This window comes from Octodon degus, unplaced genomic scaffold (genome assembly GCF_000260255.1).
Source record: "Octodon degus isolate 3935 unplaced genomic scaffold, OctDeg1.0 scaffold00347, whole genome shotgun sequence".
Classification (NCBI taxonomy): domain Eukaryota; kingdom Metazoa; phylum Chordata; class Mammalia; order Rodentia; family Octodontidae; genus Octodon; species Octodon degus.
The window spans coordinates 293,828-309,851 of record NW_004524923.1 but is presented as its reverse complement, the minus strand read 5'-3'; the positions used below and the strand labels follow the sequence as shown (position 1 = coordinate 309,851).

The following is a 16,024-nucleotide window of genomic DNA, read 5'->3' as shown; positions in this document are numbered from 1 at the left end:
CTCTCTCTCTCTCTCTCTCTCTCTCTCTCTCTCTCTCTCTCTGTCTCTCAAATAAAATAAAAAAAAAAGAATTTGCAGATTAAAAATCAAAGAACAGAAAACAATATTCCAAACAATGGAACCTGGAAAAAAGCAGAAAATGACCTTGATATGATATAAATGATGACATGATTATTTTTAAATATATGTATTTGGTACAGGGTTTTGCTAAGTAGCTTGGGCTCATAGTGATCCTTCTGTTTTTAGCCTCCCAAGCTGAGATTATAGGTGCCGCCATCGCCCGTCTCAGCGTGCCCCAGGGGTGGGGCCAGCTGGGCACACCAGAGATAATATAGAGTCTTAATAAACAATGTGAAAAAGAATCAAGAAATAATTCCATTCACAATGACACTGAAAAGAATAAATTTAACATAAGCATAAAACTTAAACTGTAAATTAAATAAAACACACCAAAAAGCCAAACTTACACCAATACTGAAAATAAACTTGGAGAACTTACACATCTCAATTTCAAAATATACTACAGGGGTTGGGGAGATAGCTCAGTGGAATAAGCGCTTGCCCAGCAAGCGCAGGGACCAGAGTTCAATCCCTGGTTCTGCCCCCCCCCCAAAAAAAATTGCAAAATATACTACAAATACACAGTATTAAAGACAGTGTGGTACTAACATAAGAAGGATAGATAATAGATAAGATAGATAGATAGAGGGCTGGTGAGATGGCTCAGTGGTCTAAAGCACCTACTTAGAACAAGCTTAACAAAGCACAGGGACCGCGGTTCAATCCCCCAGCACCACATGCCAGCCAGCCCCGCCCCTGGTGGGCTGAGCTGGCCACACACAAACACACACACACACATAAATAAATTAAAAAAAAAGATAGATAGATAGGCAGATAGATATGGAATAGAGACTCTATGTACTTCTAGTCAAGGAGGCCAAGAAAATTCAATACAGAGAGAATAGCCTGTTCAACAAATGATGCTGAGATAACTGTATATTCACATACAAATTGAACGTAGACAACTATTCCACAACATATACAAAAATTAACTCAAAATAGGCCAAAGACCTAAATACGATATGAAGGGATATTTTTCCAAAGATATACAAATTGCCAAGAAGCACATGAACTAATGCCCAACGTTAGCCAACAGTGAAATACATATGTATGAAAACCACAACTACATACCATGACACACCCACTAGAATGGCTACTATTAAAAAGACTTAACAAGTGAAACTGTGGAGAAATTAGAACCCTACTATATTGCTGTTGAGAATGTAACATGGTCCAGTTGCTTTGCAAAACAGCCAGCTAGTTCTCCAACAAGTTAAACATCAAGCTACCACATGATCCAGCAATTCCATTCTTAGAGAAATACATTTTTCTATACAACAGAAGACTGTTTAGCAATAAGAGTATATTGATACGTGCTACAAAATGGATGAACCTGAAGACACACTATATGAGAGCAGTGTTAGAAGACCACAAACTGTATAATAACTTTTATATGAAATGGCCAATGTATAAAAATCTATACAGAGGGCTGGTGAGATGGCTCAGTGGTCTAAAGCACCTACTTAGAACAAGCTCAGCAAAGCACAGGGACCGTGGTTCAATCCCCCAGCACCACGTGCCAGCCAGCCCCGCCCCCTGGTGGGCTGAGCTGGCCACACACACACACACACACACACACACACACGATAAATAAATATTTTAAAAAAATTTAAAAAAAAAAAAGAAAAATCTATACAGAGAAGTAGTTATGAGGAGGAGGAGGCAGACTTCGGTGGAAAATAGCGAATGGGTATTAGTTGATTTTTGAGGTAATAAAAATATTTAAAAATGTAATTATTGTGATGGTTATGCAACTTCTTGTGAATATACTAAAAACCACTGAAATTTATACTTTAAAAAAGGACAAGTTTGATGATATGTTAATTATACCTTAATTTTTAGAAAGGAAACTGAAGAGAGTTAACATATGACTCATGAATTCCACTTCTAGGTACATACTCAAGAAAAATTATACATGTATCCACACAAAAACTATATGTGAATGTTCACAAAATCGCCTACAAGCAATGAATAAACAAAATGTGGCATAGCCATACATCTGACTGCTAGTACACAATTAAAAAGAAAAAAGTACTGATATATGCCACTTGGCAAACCTTATGCTAAGTGAAACAAGTCAATCACAAAAGACCACATGTTACATGACTACAGTTATAGGAATGTAGGTTAGTGGCTGCCTCAGGCTAGGGAAAGGGTTGAGAATGGGGAATGAGTGCTAACAGGTATGATGCTTCTTTTGAGGGTAATAAAATGTTTTAAAACAAGATTGTGGTGATGCCTGCACTACTCTGTGAATATACTAAAATCAGACCGAACAGTGTAAGTGGGTGAATTTTATAGTATATGAATTATATCTCAATAAATCAATTAAACAACAGAGGCCATACACCTAAAAGAATATAAAGGATCTTTAAAGCTGAGTGTCGTAATCCCAGCACTCAGGAGGCTGAGGCTGGAGGACTGCCACACGTTCAAAGTCAGCCTATATACTGCATAGTGAATTCAAGGCCAGCCAGAACTACATAGCAAGACCATGTGTCCTGCCCCCCCAAAAGAGCCTTTAAAAGTAGTACTAAGAGGGCTGTCAAATTGCAAATGTAGAACTAAAATGGCATTTTAGAATACACACAGAACAAAAACCAAATGATGAAGAAGTCTCTGTTCTGTACCGGCTCTAATGATAAATGACAAAGAGGTATAATTCCTCAATTACTACTTTTTCCCCCTCTTTTGACTAAAAAATGCGACTGAGGTGGTGAGAATCCAACTACTTTTAATAAGAGTTCAAATTCTAAACGAATTAGTAATAGCTTAGAGAACAGAGAGTAATTTCAAATGTGACTGCTGAAGCTATGTCAAGGAACTCAGAGGAATCATCAAGAAAAATGTGCTAGAAAATTGGGCAGATGTAATTTCAATTTCAAAAAAAGGGGTAAGTGTTAATCCATAAATTACAGACCAGTAAACCTAGAAAGGATAGCTTGCAAGATCCTACAAATGAAAGAAGGAACACTAGAATCAGCCTGAATTCAATAAGAAAAATGTTAATCCTTATTTTTTGTTATACGGTTACTAAGGTGAATCACGGTAGACATAGTATATCTGGACTTAGCATCACATTTGACAAAATCCTTTATGTGATCCTCAAAGAACAAAATGAGAAAGAGACATGGGATGTTAATTTCTGTTAGATAGATTAATAATCCTTTAAGAACCATTCCCCAAACATGCACATCACCAAATAACTATCATATTAGATGAAGGCTTCTAATAACATAAACCATAGAGCTTTCTTAGCCTTAGGAGCTGCATCATTTAAATCCAACTACTTGAATGAACATGTGGAAATCACACTGGTGTGTTATATATGGGACGGCAAACTGGAAGGGACAGTGAGTATTTGGAATGACAGAATTAGGGTACTGATTTTTAATTTTTAAGTGGTTGGAGACGCAAAAAAATCTAAAACTAGCCTGGAGAAAATGAAATCAAACTAAGGGTCGGATTCAAATCTCATACCTAAGTTACAGAATGAGGGCAAAGGAAAGAAATAATTTTTTTTACCATTTATGAAATCAGTCTCTCATTTGAAATGTAGCTATTACACTGTGATCTGAAATATCCCAGTGAAAACAGCAACGAAACCAACAAAAGTACAGTGGTTTTTATCTGCAACTGTGACCTTAAATTATTCTCACCTTCTTTTAGACGATCCCCTTCAGCTTTGGTTTTCTTCTGTCTTTCTGATCCAGCAAGGTCTACAAGATGCAACTTGGAGCGAAAGCTGCTATTCCTGTGACAATGACAGAAACACATAAATGAGGACAGTACATAAACTTGAGTAGTTAAATGTTAAAGCTGATCTGCCAGCTCTCCTTTTCTTTCAAGTCCATAAAAATAGCTCCACTGGTCACTAATTCTCACAATACTAATGTCTGATGATTTGGTCAATCAACTGAAGATACAGCCTATTCAACCTTAATAGAACAAAAACAAACTTGCCTCTTAAATATAACTTACTTGTCATTTTTCTTTCTTTGCTCTATGGAGATCGTAAAGATGGCGTGAGATCGGGAGGATTGGGAGTTCATAGCTGTGGAGGCCACAGTCCTACAGTTGTTGCCCTGCTCCAAACAGGAAACCGTATCCAAGGCAACAAAAACAGTCTTCTCAGTGAGTCCTATAATCTAATTCCAAGAAAAAAAACATTTCTTTATGATTCATACTTCAAGTTAAATTTAATGGCTAGGTGCAAAGTGGACCTCACAGGGAAATTTGACTCAGTTCGCATCTAGTTTGGTTTGGGACCAGAGTTGTGTACAGAACTGAGTTTGTGAACCGAAGTACTGGTGTGTAGGGATTGGTGGACTTAAAGGAAATATCTTGGCCAGATAAGGTGGTACACACTATAATCCCAGTACTTGGGAGGCTGAGGCCAGGAGGATTATGGCAAGTTCAAGGCCAGCCTGGGCTACATAATTCAAGTATGGAAAGTAAACTCCTTCCCCAAGGCCAATCCAGCAGGAGTCAAGCCTTAGTGTTCTCCCTGTTAACTACAGCATAGATAACTCTGAAAATGTTTCACTTTCAGTGTTCTAAGCAAAACACGGAGACCTTGCACTTTCGACCACCTTGTGCACTTCCCCCGTTTTTACTGTGTATACATAAAGATGCAGATTATACTGGGTTATCGCTGCCTCTTCATCAGAGGTTAGGTCCCACCTGGTCTCCACTTTCCTTTTAGTATATGTCTAGTTTTTTTCTTAATCTCCCTTGCCCCCTATCAAGACCCTGCTGGCCAGCCTGAACTACATAGTGAAACCATCTCAAAAAAAAAAGTCTTGATGTTCTAGTAAAACTTCTACAAATAGAACACCTATAAAAATGAGGACTGCTTAAACTAGCAATGCTGTGAAATAATTGGAATCCAAGGTCTCTAATCTTGCCGAGGAACTTCAGAAACAAGGGTATTAGCTCATACTGGATCTAAAGAAGATCTCCAGATTTTTTTTGTGGTACCAGGCAAGCACTTATTCCACTGAGCTATCTCCCCAGCCCTCTCCAGATTTTAAGGTAGCAATGGCGAGGTGACTTCTAGGGAGTCACAAGTAAAGGTTAACTTTGAACCCAGAGGAGAATAAGTCCAACACAATCAGTTGTGATATCTCTTTATCCTCCAAATGATTCCATGTGCCTCCAAGTACCTCTTACCCATTCTACACTTCGTTTTTACCAGAGGAAATAGAATAGTACTGTTTTCTCTGGATTAAAAAGTCAGAGCATACTCTCAGCCTTGGTATGTACCTACCTGGGAGAACTTAAACAAGTTGAAATCTCTTGGATAGGACTAGGTGACTATGAAGTCCCTTCTAGTCTCAAATTGCTATGATTTCATTACTATATAGCTGCCAAATCAGTACATTGTAGCTCTAATACGAGTTTCTTTATTTCTAACTCCCTGCTGTGTATACTTTGAAATCAGTACATTACAAACCAAATTCATCTTCCTTCCACCAACACTGATTTCCTCCTCTGCTCTTCTGTCTCTGTTAATATCTTAGCTCTATCTCAAATAGATCACCTTCAATTCTTCTCATCCTTCCACATCCCACCTATCATCAACTTTTAGTCATTCTTCGTTTGAATCCATCTCTTCCTTTTCCTTTCTAAACCTACCTCTTGAGTTTAGGTCCATATTAATATCTGAAAAATAAAGCAATACTTCAATACTTATCCCAGTTTGTCTTTCTCATTTTAGTCTTTCCAATTTTCACTATATTTCTGTTTAGTCTTCCTAAAATCCTGTTTCCTAAAATGTCACCTAAGTACTAAACCCTTTGCTAGGTAATAATACAAAGTAATTTTAAAATACTCTTCTAAATTCTAGGAGCTAACATATTAGAGAGATACACACATAAGATAAAAATTTAATAAAAGTAGCCAGGGCACTGTTTCATTAAGAAGTATTCAATAGTTTCTATGATGTCTATTACTTTCTGCTCGAGGCTGGGCTATTACTTTATTTCTTGCTTCTTTCAAAAACTAAGCTCTTTACCCTGGGTTCATAAACTGATCCTAACATACATCCTGTTACTTCCCAGCCCAAATCCTATAATCCAGACAGATTAGACTAGACCTATTCTGCTTTCCTGATGAAGTTATTCCCTACCACAAGAATACTCTTTTTTTCTTTACTTAAATCCCATCTATCCCATTTGAAAAAATGTTTACAACTTGTCCTTATACAACCTAATCTTTGTAAGAATCATATGTTGTTTTGAATTGCCTATCACACCTCCAACAATGGCTGGGATTTAATCCTTGCTGTTCTATGGGATAGAAAAGCTTACAACAGGATCAAGAACTGGCTCTGTACCAACATTTTTTCTGGTGGTGCATATATTCTGCCCAGGTTTCTTATCCCCACTATGCAAAGGCTTCCTGTTTTCCAAGCTTATCAGGCTTCACTCTTCAAACTTGCATTAGTACCTGGCTAACAATGATCCAACAGGGAAAAATAAAATCACAAACAAACAAACCCTCAGGAGCACAAGCATCTGTTCCTCACCTGTACTCTAAACCCTCAGTCTTTTTGTTGTTGTTTTGTTTTTGAGACAGGGTTTCATTATATAGTTCAGGCTGACCTTGAACACACTATAGCAAAATCCCCAACTTACGAATATTCAAGATTCAAACTTACATAGATACAAACAGATCTCACATTATAAACATTTGTAGATGTGAAAAAAAACCTCACAAAGTAGCTCACGTGTCTGCCAGATACTGTCAGTGTTGTGCTGCTGTATGCTTAGTGTACAACAGTATGGAGCTCAGTCAGAGCCCAGGATGTCCAGAAGAAAGGGGGAAAGCAGAGGTGATGTGGAGGGGACTGCTAAAAAGTGCAAAGCAGTGTCCATGGAAACATAAGTGAAAATACAGTATAAGACTTATTTGTTGGGCTTAAAAATGAATCAATTTATGAACATTCTACTGGAACAGAACTCATTTCTAAGTCAGAGACTTACTGTATATAACCCAGGCTGTCCTCATGACAATCTTCCTGCCTAAGCCTCCTGAGGGCTAGGATTATAGGTGGGCGCTACCATGCCCAGCTAAAATTTATTCTTTGTGCAGAGGAAGAGGAAGAGGAGAAAATGGCTAAGATATTATTTCTTCACATTTTTGCAAGTCAGCCTGATTCTCCTATTTTTGAATATTCAGTCTCTACCTCCTCATCTGGTATCTATACTGGAGACTCTCACATAAGTGAACTCTTCTATGGTATTAGAAATTTTAAAAACTGCATATTTAATTTTTTACATTCTTTTTTTTTTGCCGAACCAGGGATTGAACTCAGGGCCCTTGTGCTTGCCAGGCAAGTGCTTATTCTACTGAGCCATCTCCCTGGCCCCCAATTTTTTACATTCTAATAATAGCATCCTATTACAATACTATAAAACAGAATTGTCTATGATCATAGTCATGCTGTGTACTTGTACTATTCAACATAATATAAGCCATACATAGCGACTGAACTCTTGATATGTGCTTAGTGTAATCTGAGGAACTGAATTTTAAATTGTATTCAATTTTAATTAAATTAAATAGTTACTTGTAGCTAGTGGCTACCATACTGGACAGCTCAGCCTCATAACTCTATAAATAGTTAATAAAGGTTTAGTTGACATTAATATTCCTTTAGGAAATAACAGGAAGATGATAAGTCTTCCCTGCCTGCCTTCCCCATAAGACTTTCCACCTAGGAATTCTAGGTCAATAAAAAGAATTACAACCACACAAAACCTGAAGGACTAAGATATTAGTAGTCATTTAAAATCACAGTGGCAAAGAAAAGGGATGTGAACTTTAGTAGCTTCCAACATTTTTAATAACATCAAATGAAAGACAAACACACCTTTATGCCTTCCTTAGGATCCTCCCGGATATTGATTTGAAAGGCTTTCTCTCGAGATGGGCATAGAAGATCCAGAATTTCTTCATTATAAATCTGATATTGTTGAAAATAAAGTGGCAAAAACCAGATGTTAACATTGGTAACCTGAGTAGTGAGATCATGCAGAACTTTTTCTTTTTAAAGGTGTAGAATTTCTTTATGTGATTGAAGCTTTTATAAGCTTAAAATGCATTTTTATGACAAGACATTTCACAGAAACTACTAATCACAGGAAAATAACAAAAAAAATGAGGGAAAAAAATCAACAATTATCATTACAAAAACTCAACCAAACATAAAAGAATAGGAGAAGATGTACAGATGTACAGACTACTAGAACAAAACAGCCCAGAAATAAGCTGTATGTTTGTGTCCAGCTGATTATCCACAGGGTCCCAAGTAATGTATACTGGGGAAAGGATAGTCTCTGTAATAAAAGGCCCTGAAAATACTGAATATCCACATGCAAAAAAATAAAGTGGATCATCATTTGGCACAATAGCAATTTCAGAGTGGATTAAGATTTAAACATGTTCCACCCAAACTGAAACTCCTTGAATAAAACATAGGGAAATAATTTCTTGACATTGGGCCTAGAAGGAGTTTCTTAGACATAACTTTTCAAATACATTGCAACTTCTCATATTTAAAATTGCTCTTACCATAAGCATGTATTATTTTTAGATTAAGTAAAGGACTTTGAGAGGTTGAGGATGTAGTTCAGTGGTAGGTAATTGTCTAGTATGCATGAGACCCTGGGTTTAAGCTCCAGCACCACAAAAAAAGGAATTTAACCTTATAGGCAACCACTACACATTTTCTAAAAATGAATTCACAAATTTACTTATAAGAACAGTGAAACTGTATCCTCTTCTTCTCCTCACCCAACATTCTGGGCACTAAGGACAGAACCCAGAGCCCACAAATGCCAGGTAAGTGCTCTACCCCTGAACTACATTCCCAAAGCTGAGATTGCTCTCCTAATACAATCTCTTAGGAACAGCAGCCAGATGTAAAATTACACAAAGGCCCAAATTCATTCAGTTATTTGACCATTTGATAATAGCATCAGTTTCACATATGGCGGGAGGGAAGGATAGAGGTAGAGGGCAAGGGAAGAAAAAGGGAGAAGTAGAAACTAGTACTTCAACAGCAAGCGGAATTCTAAGTAATTCAAACAAAATTTAGCAAATAATAAGCACCACTATTTGATTGATATTATTGTTGAAGCCGCTATTTAACATGCTAGGTACCCAAGTTATTTTTTCTTTAATTATTTTGATTGCAACTGGCTTAAGATAAACTCAAGGGTAATGTTGGAGATGTCTAACCTCTTCCAAATCTATATCTCCTATGCCTAACATATTGACATTCAACTTTAGGATAAAGTATTTACAAATAATTTATAATTACATGCTTAAATTAAATGTCTTTTTGGTGACATGAAGTTTGTTATAATTGGCCAGTCTACTTCTGTGCTGATATATACTGGAACTCAAACTCCTCTAAGGACAAGGGTTTTTATCCATTTTGTCTACTGATATCTTCCAAGTATGTGACATACCCAAGTGCCTAAAATAGTGTCTGGCACATAGCAGGTGTTCAATAAATATCTGCTGAATAAACACATTCTACTACCATAAAGCTCAGCATTCAATCTGATTTCTTAATCATTCTTCATGAAGCAGGTAATTATAAATTAAGTCTCAAAGCAACGAAGGAAAATTAAATATTTTTCTGCACACTGTACAGTGAATCAGAAATAGAAGTCAAAATAGAATTAAAGGGTTTTTTATTATTTTTATTATGGCAATGCAAATTCCTATAAAAATCTTATTAAACAGACCAATAGAATATTTTAATAAGAAAAGAACAGAGTGGGAGCCAGATCCAGCTGAGCCAAAGTTTTCTCTGTAAGTTTATTAAGAGGTAATTTACTAAAAATACAATTTATTAATCTGAATCATGTCAGAAAAACCTGATTTGGATTTCTTTCTTTCTTTCCTTTTTTTTCCTGTCTTTTAAAGACACAGTTTCATGATACAATTCAGGCTAGCCTTGAACTTACTTTTGTAGCCCAGACTGGCCTGAATTTGCAGCAACCTTCCTGCCTCAGCCTCCCAAGTACTGGGGGATTTATTTTTCTACCCAAAAGAAATTTTGAATTCAAAATAATTAAAGATAAATCACTTACCTCCAAGTAAGATACTTTCAGAGTAAATTCAAAGTCACTCTTTTTATCAATTTCTTTGAAGAGCAATTGTATGACCCTAGGAATGACCCCAACTGTTGGTTCATTCTCTTGCTCTGTAGTGTATGCACCTCCCATTGAATAAGTTTTTCCAGAGCCAGTTTGCCCATAGGCCAAGACGGTTGCATTATATCCTGGCAAAATAGAGGCCATAACCATAGTAACACTTCATTTGATTAACACATTCAATTTCCTTCAGCAATTACTTCTAACAAAATTGAGATTGCAGCCTTAAGAATTTCTTTCTATATTTATTCATTTATTTATTTAGAACCAGGGTCTCACTATATACATCAGACTTGAACTCACAGCGATCCTCTTGCTTCAGCCCCCCAAGTGCTGGGATTACGGGTGTATACCACTATGCCTGGCTAAAACAGAATCTCTTAGGAATCGCAAACACAAAGAAAAGTTCTATGGATGCAAAGACTTTCATACTCCTCAAAATAAGCAACAAAGAATACCAACATCAGGTTGTGCCCTCTTGATAGTCCTTAAAAGCTACAAAGTCTAATACTTAAAGATATGACTAAGACAATGAAAGTGGTCAAGCCATAGTCTTTCAGAAATTTATAATTCTGTCTCCCTACTTTGAGCAATTCTAAATTATGAGAACTTAATGAGTCTTAGAAGCTGTATAAAGGGAAGGGATGTGGGCTTGTATTTCTCTGATCAAGAACCTCCATTTGAAAAGGCAGCAACAGTTTTTTACTATTGATAAAACTACTCCCTACTTGAACTCAGAATGTACTCCAACCATATTATCTGGTTCCTCACAGAAAAATCATCATTTTGATATGATTCAACATGATATATATTCTCAACTTTTATAGAACATTGATAAAGCATTATTTACTCAAAGATGGTCATTATAACTGAAAAAAAATTAAAACTGTGAAGGTTAAGTGCATAGGAAAAATCAAGAAAGATATCTATTATAAACATTTTGATGTTTATCTACCAGGATAGTGACTTTGTTTTGTTTTTTCTGCTTGACTGTGTTTTCTAGAATATTAAATGGAATACACAATTGAGCAGGGGCTGTTTTCTGTCATCATCAATGTAATACAGTACTGTTTGCAGAAAGATCTATTTCTGTTTTAGTTTAGTTCCCGCAAAAATATTTATTTTTGTTTTATCAGGAAATCCAGGTAACTAATTACTTGAGCTTTTATTCATCATGTAAACTAAAATTTTTGATTCAAATTAAAAGTAGATAAAGTCAGCTACAACTGTGGCAAGATTTAAAAAAGAAACACTTAGAAGCAGATGGGCTATTCTCACCTTAACCTCAATTATATTAGGAAGTACTAAAACTATAAGCATGACCCCCAGTACAACCATCATACTAATGAAATTTGCATTGCCAGTTGCTAAAATCTATTCCTCAAATCCCATTTCAGTTTTGCCAGCTGTTTCAATAATGTCCTTTACAGAAAAAAAAATTTAGTTCAAAATTATACCGATTAGGTACAAATACATTTTTCAACTTTAAGGTTAGTGCCATCATTCTACTTCTTTTAAATGAACTTGTTTTGAATCCCGATTAACCACTGTACTACATAACAATTATACATCTCTCAGTCTTCTCTAGAACCCTGCTATGGTATTCAATACTAAAGCACGTTAGTTAGCACACTCAGCAGCAATAGCACTGGCCAAAGGAGCTTATATTCTAATGAGGTTCCAAGATAAACAAAAATATGTAAAAGTCAAAGACAAACAGAACCACAGAAAGAAAATACAGTATGAAAACAAGTTTCAAGGCTACAGGGACGTCTACAAATTTTATTTGGTTTCACAGCTGCTATTAGGCTGTTGCCTTTTTGTGGGGGTTGTGTTACTTTGGTTTGGTTTGGATCTCTGAGACAGGGTCTCACTGTGTAGTGTAGGCTGGCCATGAACTCGCTATGTAGACAAGGCTGGCCTCAAAGTCCAGGTGATCTTCCTGCTGACATTACAGGAGTGTGCCAGCATGCCCGGCTAGATGTGGGGTTTCTGAAGAGGAATCATGCTTCACTCATCTCTAGATTTGCAGAACCCTGGCACCATACCCAGTGCAAACTACATGCTCAAGAAACATAGGTGAACTAGATCGCCTTACCTTTAAATATGCCCTTTATGAGCGGCGCTACTGCTGTATTGAAGACCTCTTCCTGTTCAGTAGACGGGTCAAACACAAAATCATAGGTAAAGGATTTGTCATTACCAACCACCACCTGCAGAAGGCAAGGGACAAGGTGTTAGGGGAAAAGAAGGCTAGACCACGCCCCTCACTGCCATTTAGTCCCAGGTGCTGAGAATAAGTCCTGGACTCCGCTACGCACCTGAGGCTCTCCGGGCACGAAGGAAAGGCACATTTGGCAGCCCTCGTTGATCTCTTTAGGGACTAGAGGGCGACATCGTAGTGCCACTCTTACAGGGATTCCTTTCACCTCTTCCTTCATGACCCTAGCGCAACACCGTCTCTGCCGAGGGGGAAGGGAAGGAGAAGTTTGCTAAAGTATCTCGTAAGACTGCAGGGTTAGGAGGGTCCTCGCCATTGTAATCGCTGCTTCCAGAGATTATTCTCTCTTTGATCTGGCCTCAACGGATAGGCCCGTCAGCCCGACACTGTCAAGTGTGAAGTGGCGTCTGAAATGAACAGAAAAAACAAACACAGAAACAGCCACCAGAAAACCCAAAGCCCCAAGGTACGTGAAAGGCAGAATCTGAGCTAAGGGTGCCCCCTTAACTCACCAAACTAAACGTCCTCTCCCCGGGTCTTTCCCGGTCTCCAGGCGCTGGGTCCCAAACCGAGCTTTAACCGCCAAGTTTCAAATCAGTCTCAGAGGCGCCAGCCAATCGCCGCGCCGACAGCCTGGGGGCGGAGCACGCCTCGGTGCGCGCGGGGTGACGCGCTAGGAAGGGGCGGGAACCTGGCCGCAGCCGGGCGCGCCTTTGACTCTAGGCAGCATCCGGTTCCGGTTCTCAGACTGAATTGGCGGCTCGCCCATTCTCGGGCTGCGAGGCCTGTGTGCCGGTGAGGTGCCTAAGCGTGTATGCGGTTGTGAGCGCGGGACTCGGGTAGGGTGTGTGCAGAAAGAGGATCTAAAGGTGGCTTAGCCGAAGTGGGGACCCTGTCATTACTGATTACCTCTAGAGGATGTGCAGTGATTTAGGATCACTTCCTTAAACTTAGAAAGTAGATATTTGTAGACACTCCCGTTTTTCTCTTTTCTAGGATAAGGACGGTAACTTTTGGTCTGCAGGATGTCTGTGAAAATTGAGATCATGTCTGTAGTACTCTAGCATGTTGCTTTGCATCCATACATTTCGGTTTTTCCCAACACTTTTGTCCTTAATCAAATCTACACCCTTCACCCCATATTGAGGACTGAAGCCAGGGGTTCTTTACTACTAAAGTACATCCCCGGCCTTTTAAATTTTTGAGACAGGGTCATGCTAAATTGCTCGGGCTAGCTCCTGACGTGATTTTTCTGCCTCAGAGTGCTGGAGTTACAGTGCACCACCATGCCCAGCTCCTCCCAGTCTTAATGCCTAAATGTGGACTCAGCCTTAGATAGTTTGGAACTGCTTTCTGGAACTTGGGATAACTGCACTCCCCTTTTGAATCACTTTTACTTCAGTTCACCCTTTCTTTCCAGGACCTGGCCCAGGATGGACAGCCGGATTCCTTATGATGACTACCCAGTGGTTTTCCTGCCTGCCTATGAGAATCCCCCAGCATGGATTCCACCACATGAGGTGGGAACCTTCTGTATTCCTGAAAAGGGAATTCTTACCTCGAGCATGAGGTGATGCCTGAAAAGTAGGATGACATGGCCAGAAAGTTAAATGGAGAGTGAATCTTCCCCTTGTTTTAGCCAAAAGATGAATTTTGAGCAACAGGGAAACATTGGGAACTTTTTTTGAAAGGCTCCTGAGAGGGGCCATTTATACCAGTGAATTCTGGAAATGCAGAACCTTACATTTCATTTTGTTAAGAAGTGAGAAATGGGAAGCTACTGAGTTGCTAGTATGTCCTCATGCTAACGAATGACTCATTTGAACAGTATTACTTGTTCTACCCAAGTTAAGTCTGTGACCTTCTCTTTTCCTGATTTGGGAATGATGCATTAGTGTTCCAGAAGAAGGTAAGTATGATATCTAGGACTGGTAGTAAGATTTCTGGAGTTGCTGCCTTGCAGAGAGTATACCACCCAGACTACAACAATGAGTTGACCCAGTTTCTACCCCGAATTGTCACACTTAAGAAGCCTCCTGGAGCTCAGGTAAGCTTATGGAGAGCCTCTTATTCCAGGCTAGATTTGTGCATACCAGATGTTGGCTGTTTGATGGGATGGGTTGGGAAACACTTGTGAAAATTCTCATTTCCCTCAGAAACACAAAGCCTGAGCTGTTGTATAATACTGCTACTCAGTATTTGTGTTGTATCTTGAGCCCCAGTTCTGTGCTCTTGTCTTACAGTTGGGATTCAACATCCGAGGAGGAAAGGCTTCACAGCTAGGCATCTTCATTTCCAAGGTGTGTGTGTCTGGTAGGCAATAGGAATAACTGCTTTGGGGCCGGGGTGATAGCTCAGTAGAATAAGCACTTGCTTGGCAAGCACAAGGGCCTGAGTTCAATCCCCGGTTCCGCAAAAAAAAAAAAAAAAAAAAAAGGAATAGCTGCTTCCTTTGTTATCAGACCAGTGACTTGATACATTCATAATAGGCATAAGTGGTAATTTCTCACTCAGAACTTTCCATTTGGCAAACAAGCCATCTATCTCCCTGTACTGTCACAGAAAAAAAAAACAGTAGCACTTTACATTCAAGTAAAACTGAACTTCACTTATCATCTTCTGAAATTATCCCATATAGGTGATTCCTGATTCTGATGCACATCGAGCAGGACTTCAAGAAGGGGACCAAGTTCTGGCTGTGAATGATGTGGATTTCCAAGATATTGAGCACAGCAAGGTGAGCATAGCACTTGGGTTGTGGTTATGCAAGAAGCCATCCCAGGTAGGACGGGTTGGACGAGTTGGACAAGGTTAGCCTAGTCTGTAACAAAAGCATCTGTCCTTGAGAAATGTACTAGAGGGTAGTGGCTGGTAGTTACCCAGAGGGCGGTTAGAGTATCAAATCCCATTCCTCCTTTTGTGATTCTGCCACGGTTTACATCGCTTCATTTGTATAAGCTGCTAAATTTTTTCCAGGCTGTTGAAATCCTGAAGACAGCCCGTGAAATCAGCATGCGTGTGCGCTTCTTTCCCTACAGTAAGTGACACTTTTTTATTTGGCAGAGACCTATTTAGTGACTCTTTTAAGTTACTAATGATGACTAGAAGCTGTGAATGGGAAATTGGGAGCTCAGGCCTGGAAATAACCTGTTCGATTCCTTCTTTCTGTTTTCCTCTTTCCCCTAGATTATCATCGCCAAAAAGAGAGGACTGTGCACTAGAAAGTTTCAGCTCACTAGCCAGGTGCAGCACAAGCCGGCTGGGCCCCAAGAAAGCCACATGGGAAATTCTTTTCTCAGCCCTTTTCTGGCACAATGGGGGAGAGGACGCAGAGACCTAGGAACCAACTGCATTACCCACACTGTACTATCTTTTCAGTTCCCTAGTTTTCTAGATGAGCTTTGTTGCCGAAAGGAGAAAGATGATGAGGGCTAGGATAAGCTTAGCCTGTAGAGAACAACTTAGAAAAGGTAACTGGCATTTACTACATACCATAGGCTAGATGCTTACC

The 16,024-nt window shown here is 38.9% G+C and overlaps 2 protein-coding genes across 3 annotated transcripts in view; one reads left to right on the top strand and one right to left on the bottom strand.

Annotated features, from left to right (window-relative positions):
* The window catches only part of Kif4a (kinesin family member 4A), a 144,183-nt gene extending 131,073 nt beyond the window's left edge, over nt 1–13,110 (bottom strand). The window contains exons 1-7 of the mRNA XM_004648026.2: nt 13,026–13,110; nt 12,614–12,754; nt 12,391–12,505; nt 10,230–10,420; nt 7,997–8,089; nt 4,102–4,268; nt 3,780–3,874 (exon numbers count right to left, since the gene is read on the bottom strand). Coding sequence (XP_004648083.1) covers nt 3,780–3,874; nt 4,102–4,268; nt 7,997–8,089; nt 10,230–10,420; nt 12,391–12,505; nt 12,614–12,733 — 781 coding nt within the window. The 5' untranslated portion in view covers nt 12,734–12,754; nt 13,026–13,110. The remainder of the gene's footprint in view (nt 1–3,779; nt 3,875–4,101; nt 4,269–7,996; nt 8,090–10,229; nt 10,421–12,390; nt 12,506–12,613; nt 12,755–13,025) is intronic.
* A 114-nt stretch (nt 13,111–13,224) lies between these two features.
* On the top strand, nt 13,225–15,916 carry Pdzd11 (PDZ domain containing 11). Of its 2 annotated transcripts, none has more exons than XM_004648025.2 (7): nt 13,225–13,308; nt 13,934–14,033; nt 14,477–14,560; nt 14,757–14,813; nt 15,152–15,250; nt 15,490–15,550; nt 15,700–15,916. In XM_004648025.2, exons 2-7 carry the CDS (start codon nt 13,947–13,949, stop codon nt 15,732–15,734), a joined length of 423 nt encoding a protein of 140 aa, XP_004648082.1. In that variant the 5' UTR covers nt 13,225–13,308; nt 13,934–13,946; the 3' UTR covers nt 15,735–15,916. The 2 variants fall into 2 exon arrangements, with proteins under 2 accessions (XP_004648082.1, XP_023564078.1); XM_023708310.1 differs by having other exon boundaries at nt 13,255–13,352.
* The last annotated feature ends 108 nt before the right edge of the window (nt 15,917–16,024 follow it).

Bases quoted from the DNA above. Each gene is read 5' to 3' on its own strand.
- Pdzd11 (XM_004648025.2), top strand. From the start codon at position 13,947: ATGGACAGCCGGATTCCTTATGATGACTACCCAGTGGTTTTCCTGCCT. The intron at 14,561-14,756 runs GTAAGCTTATGG...CTTGTCTTACAG, and splicing joins AGAAGCCTCCTGGAGCTCAG to TTGGGATTCAACATCCGAGG. The intron at 14,814-15,151 runs GTGTGTGTGTCT...TATCCCATATAG, and splicing joins TAGGCATCTTCATTTCCAAG to GTGATTCCTGATTCTGATGC.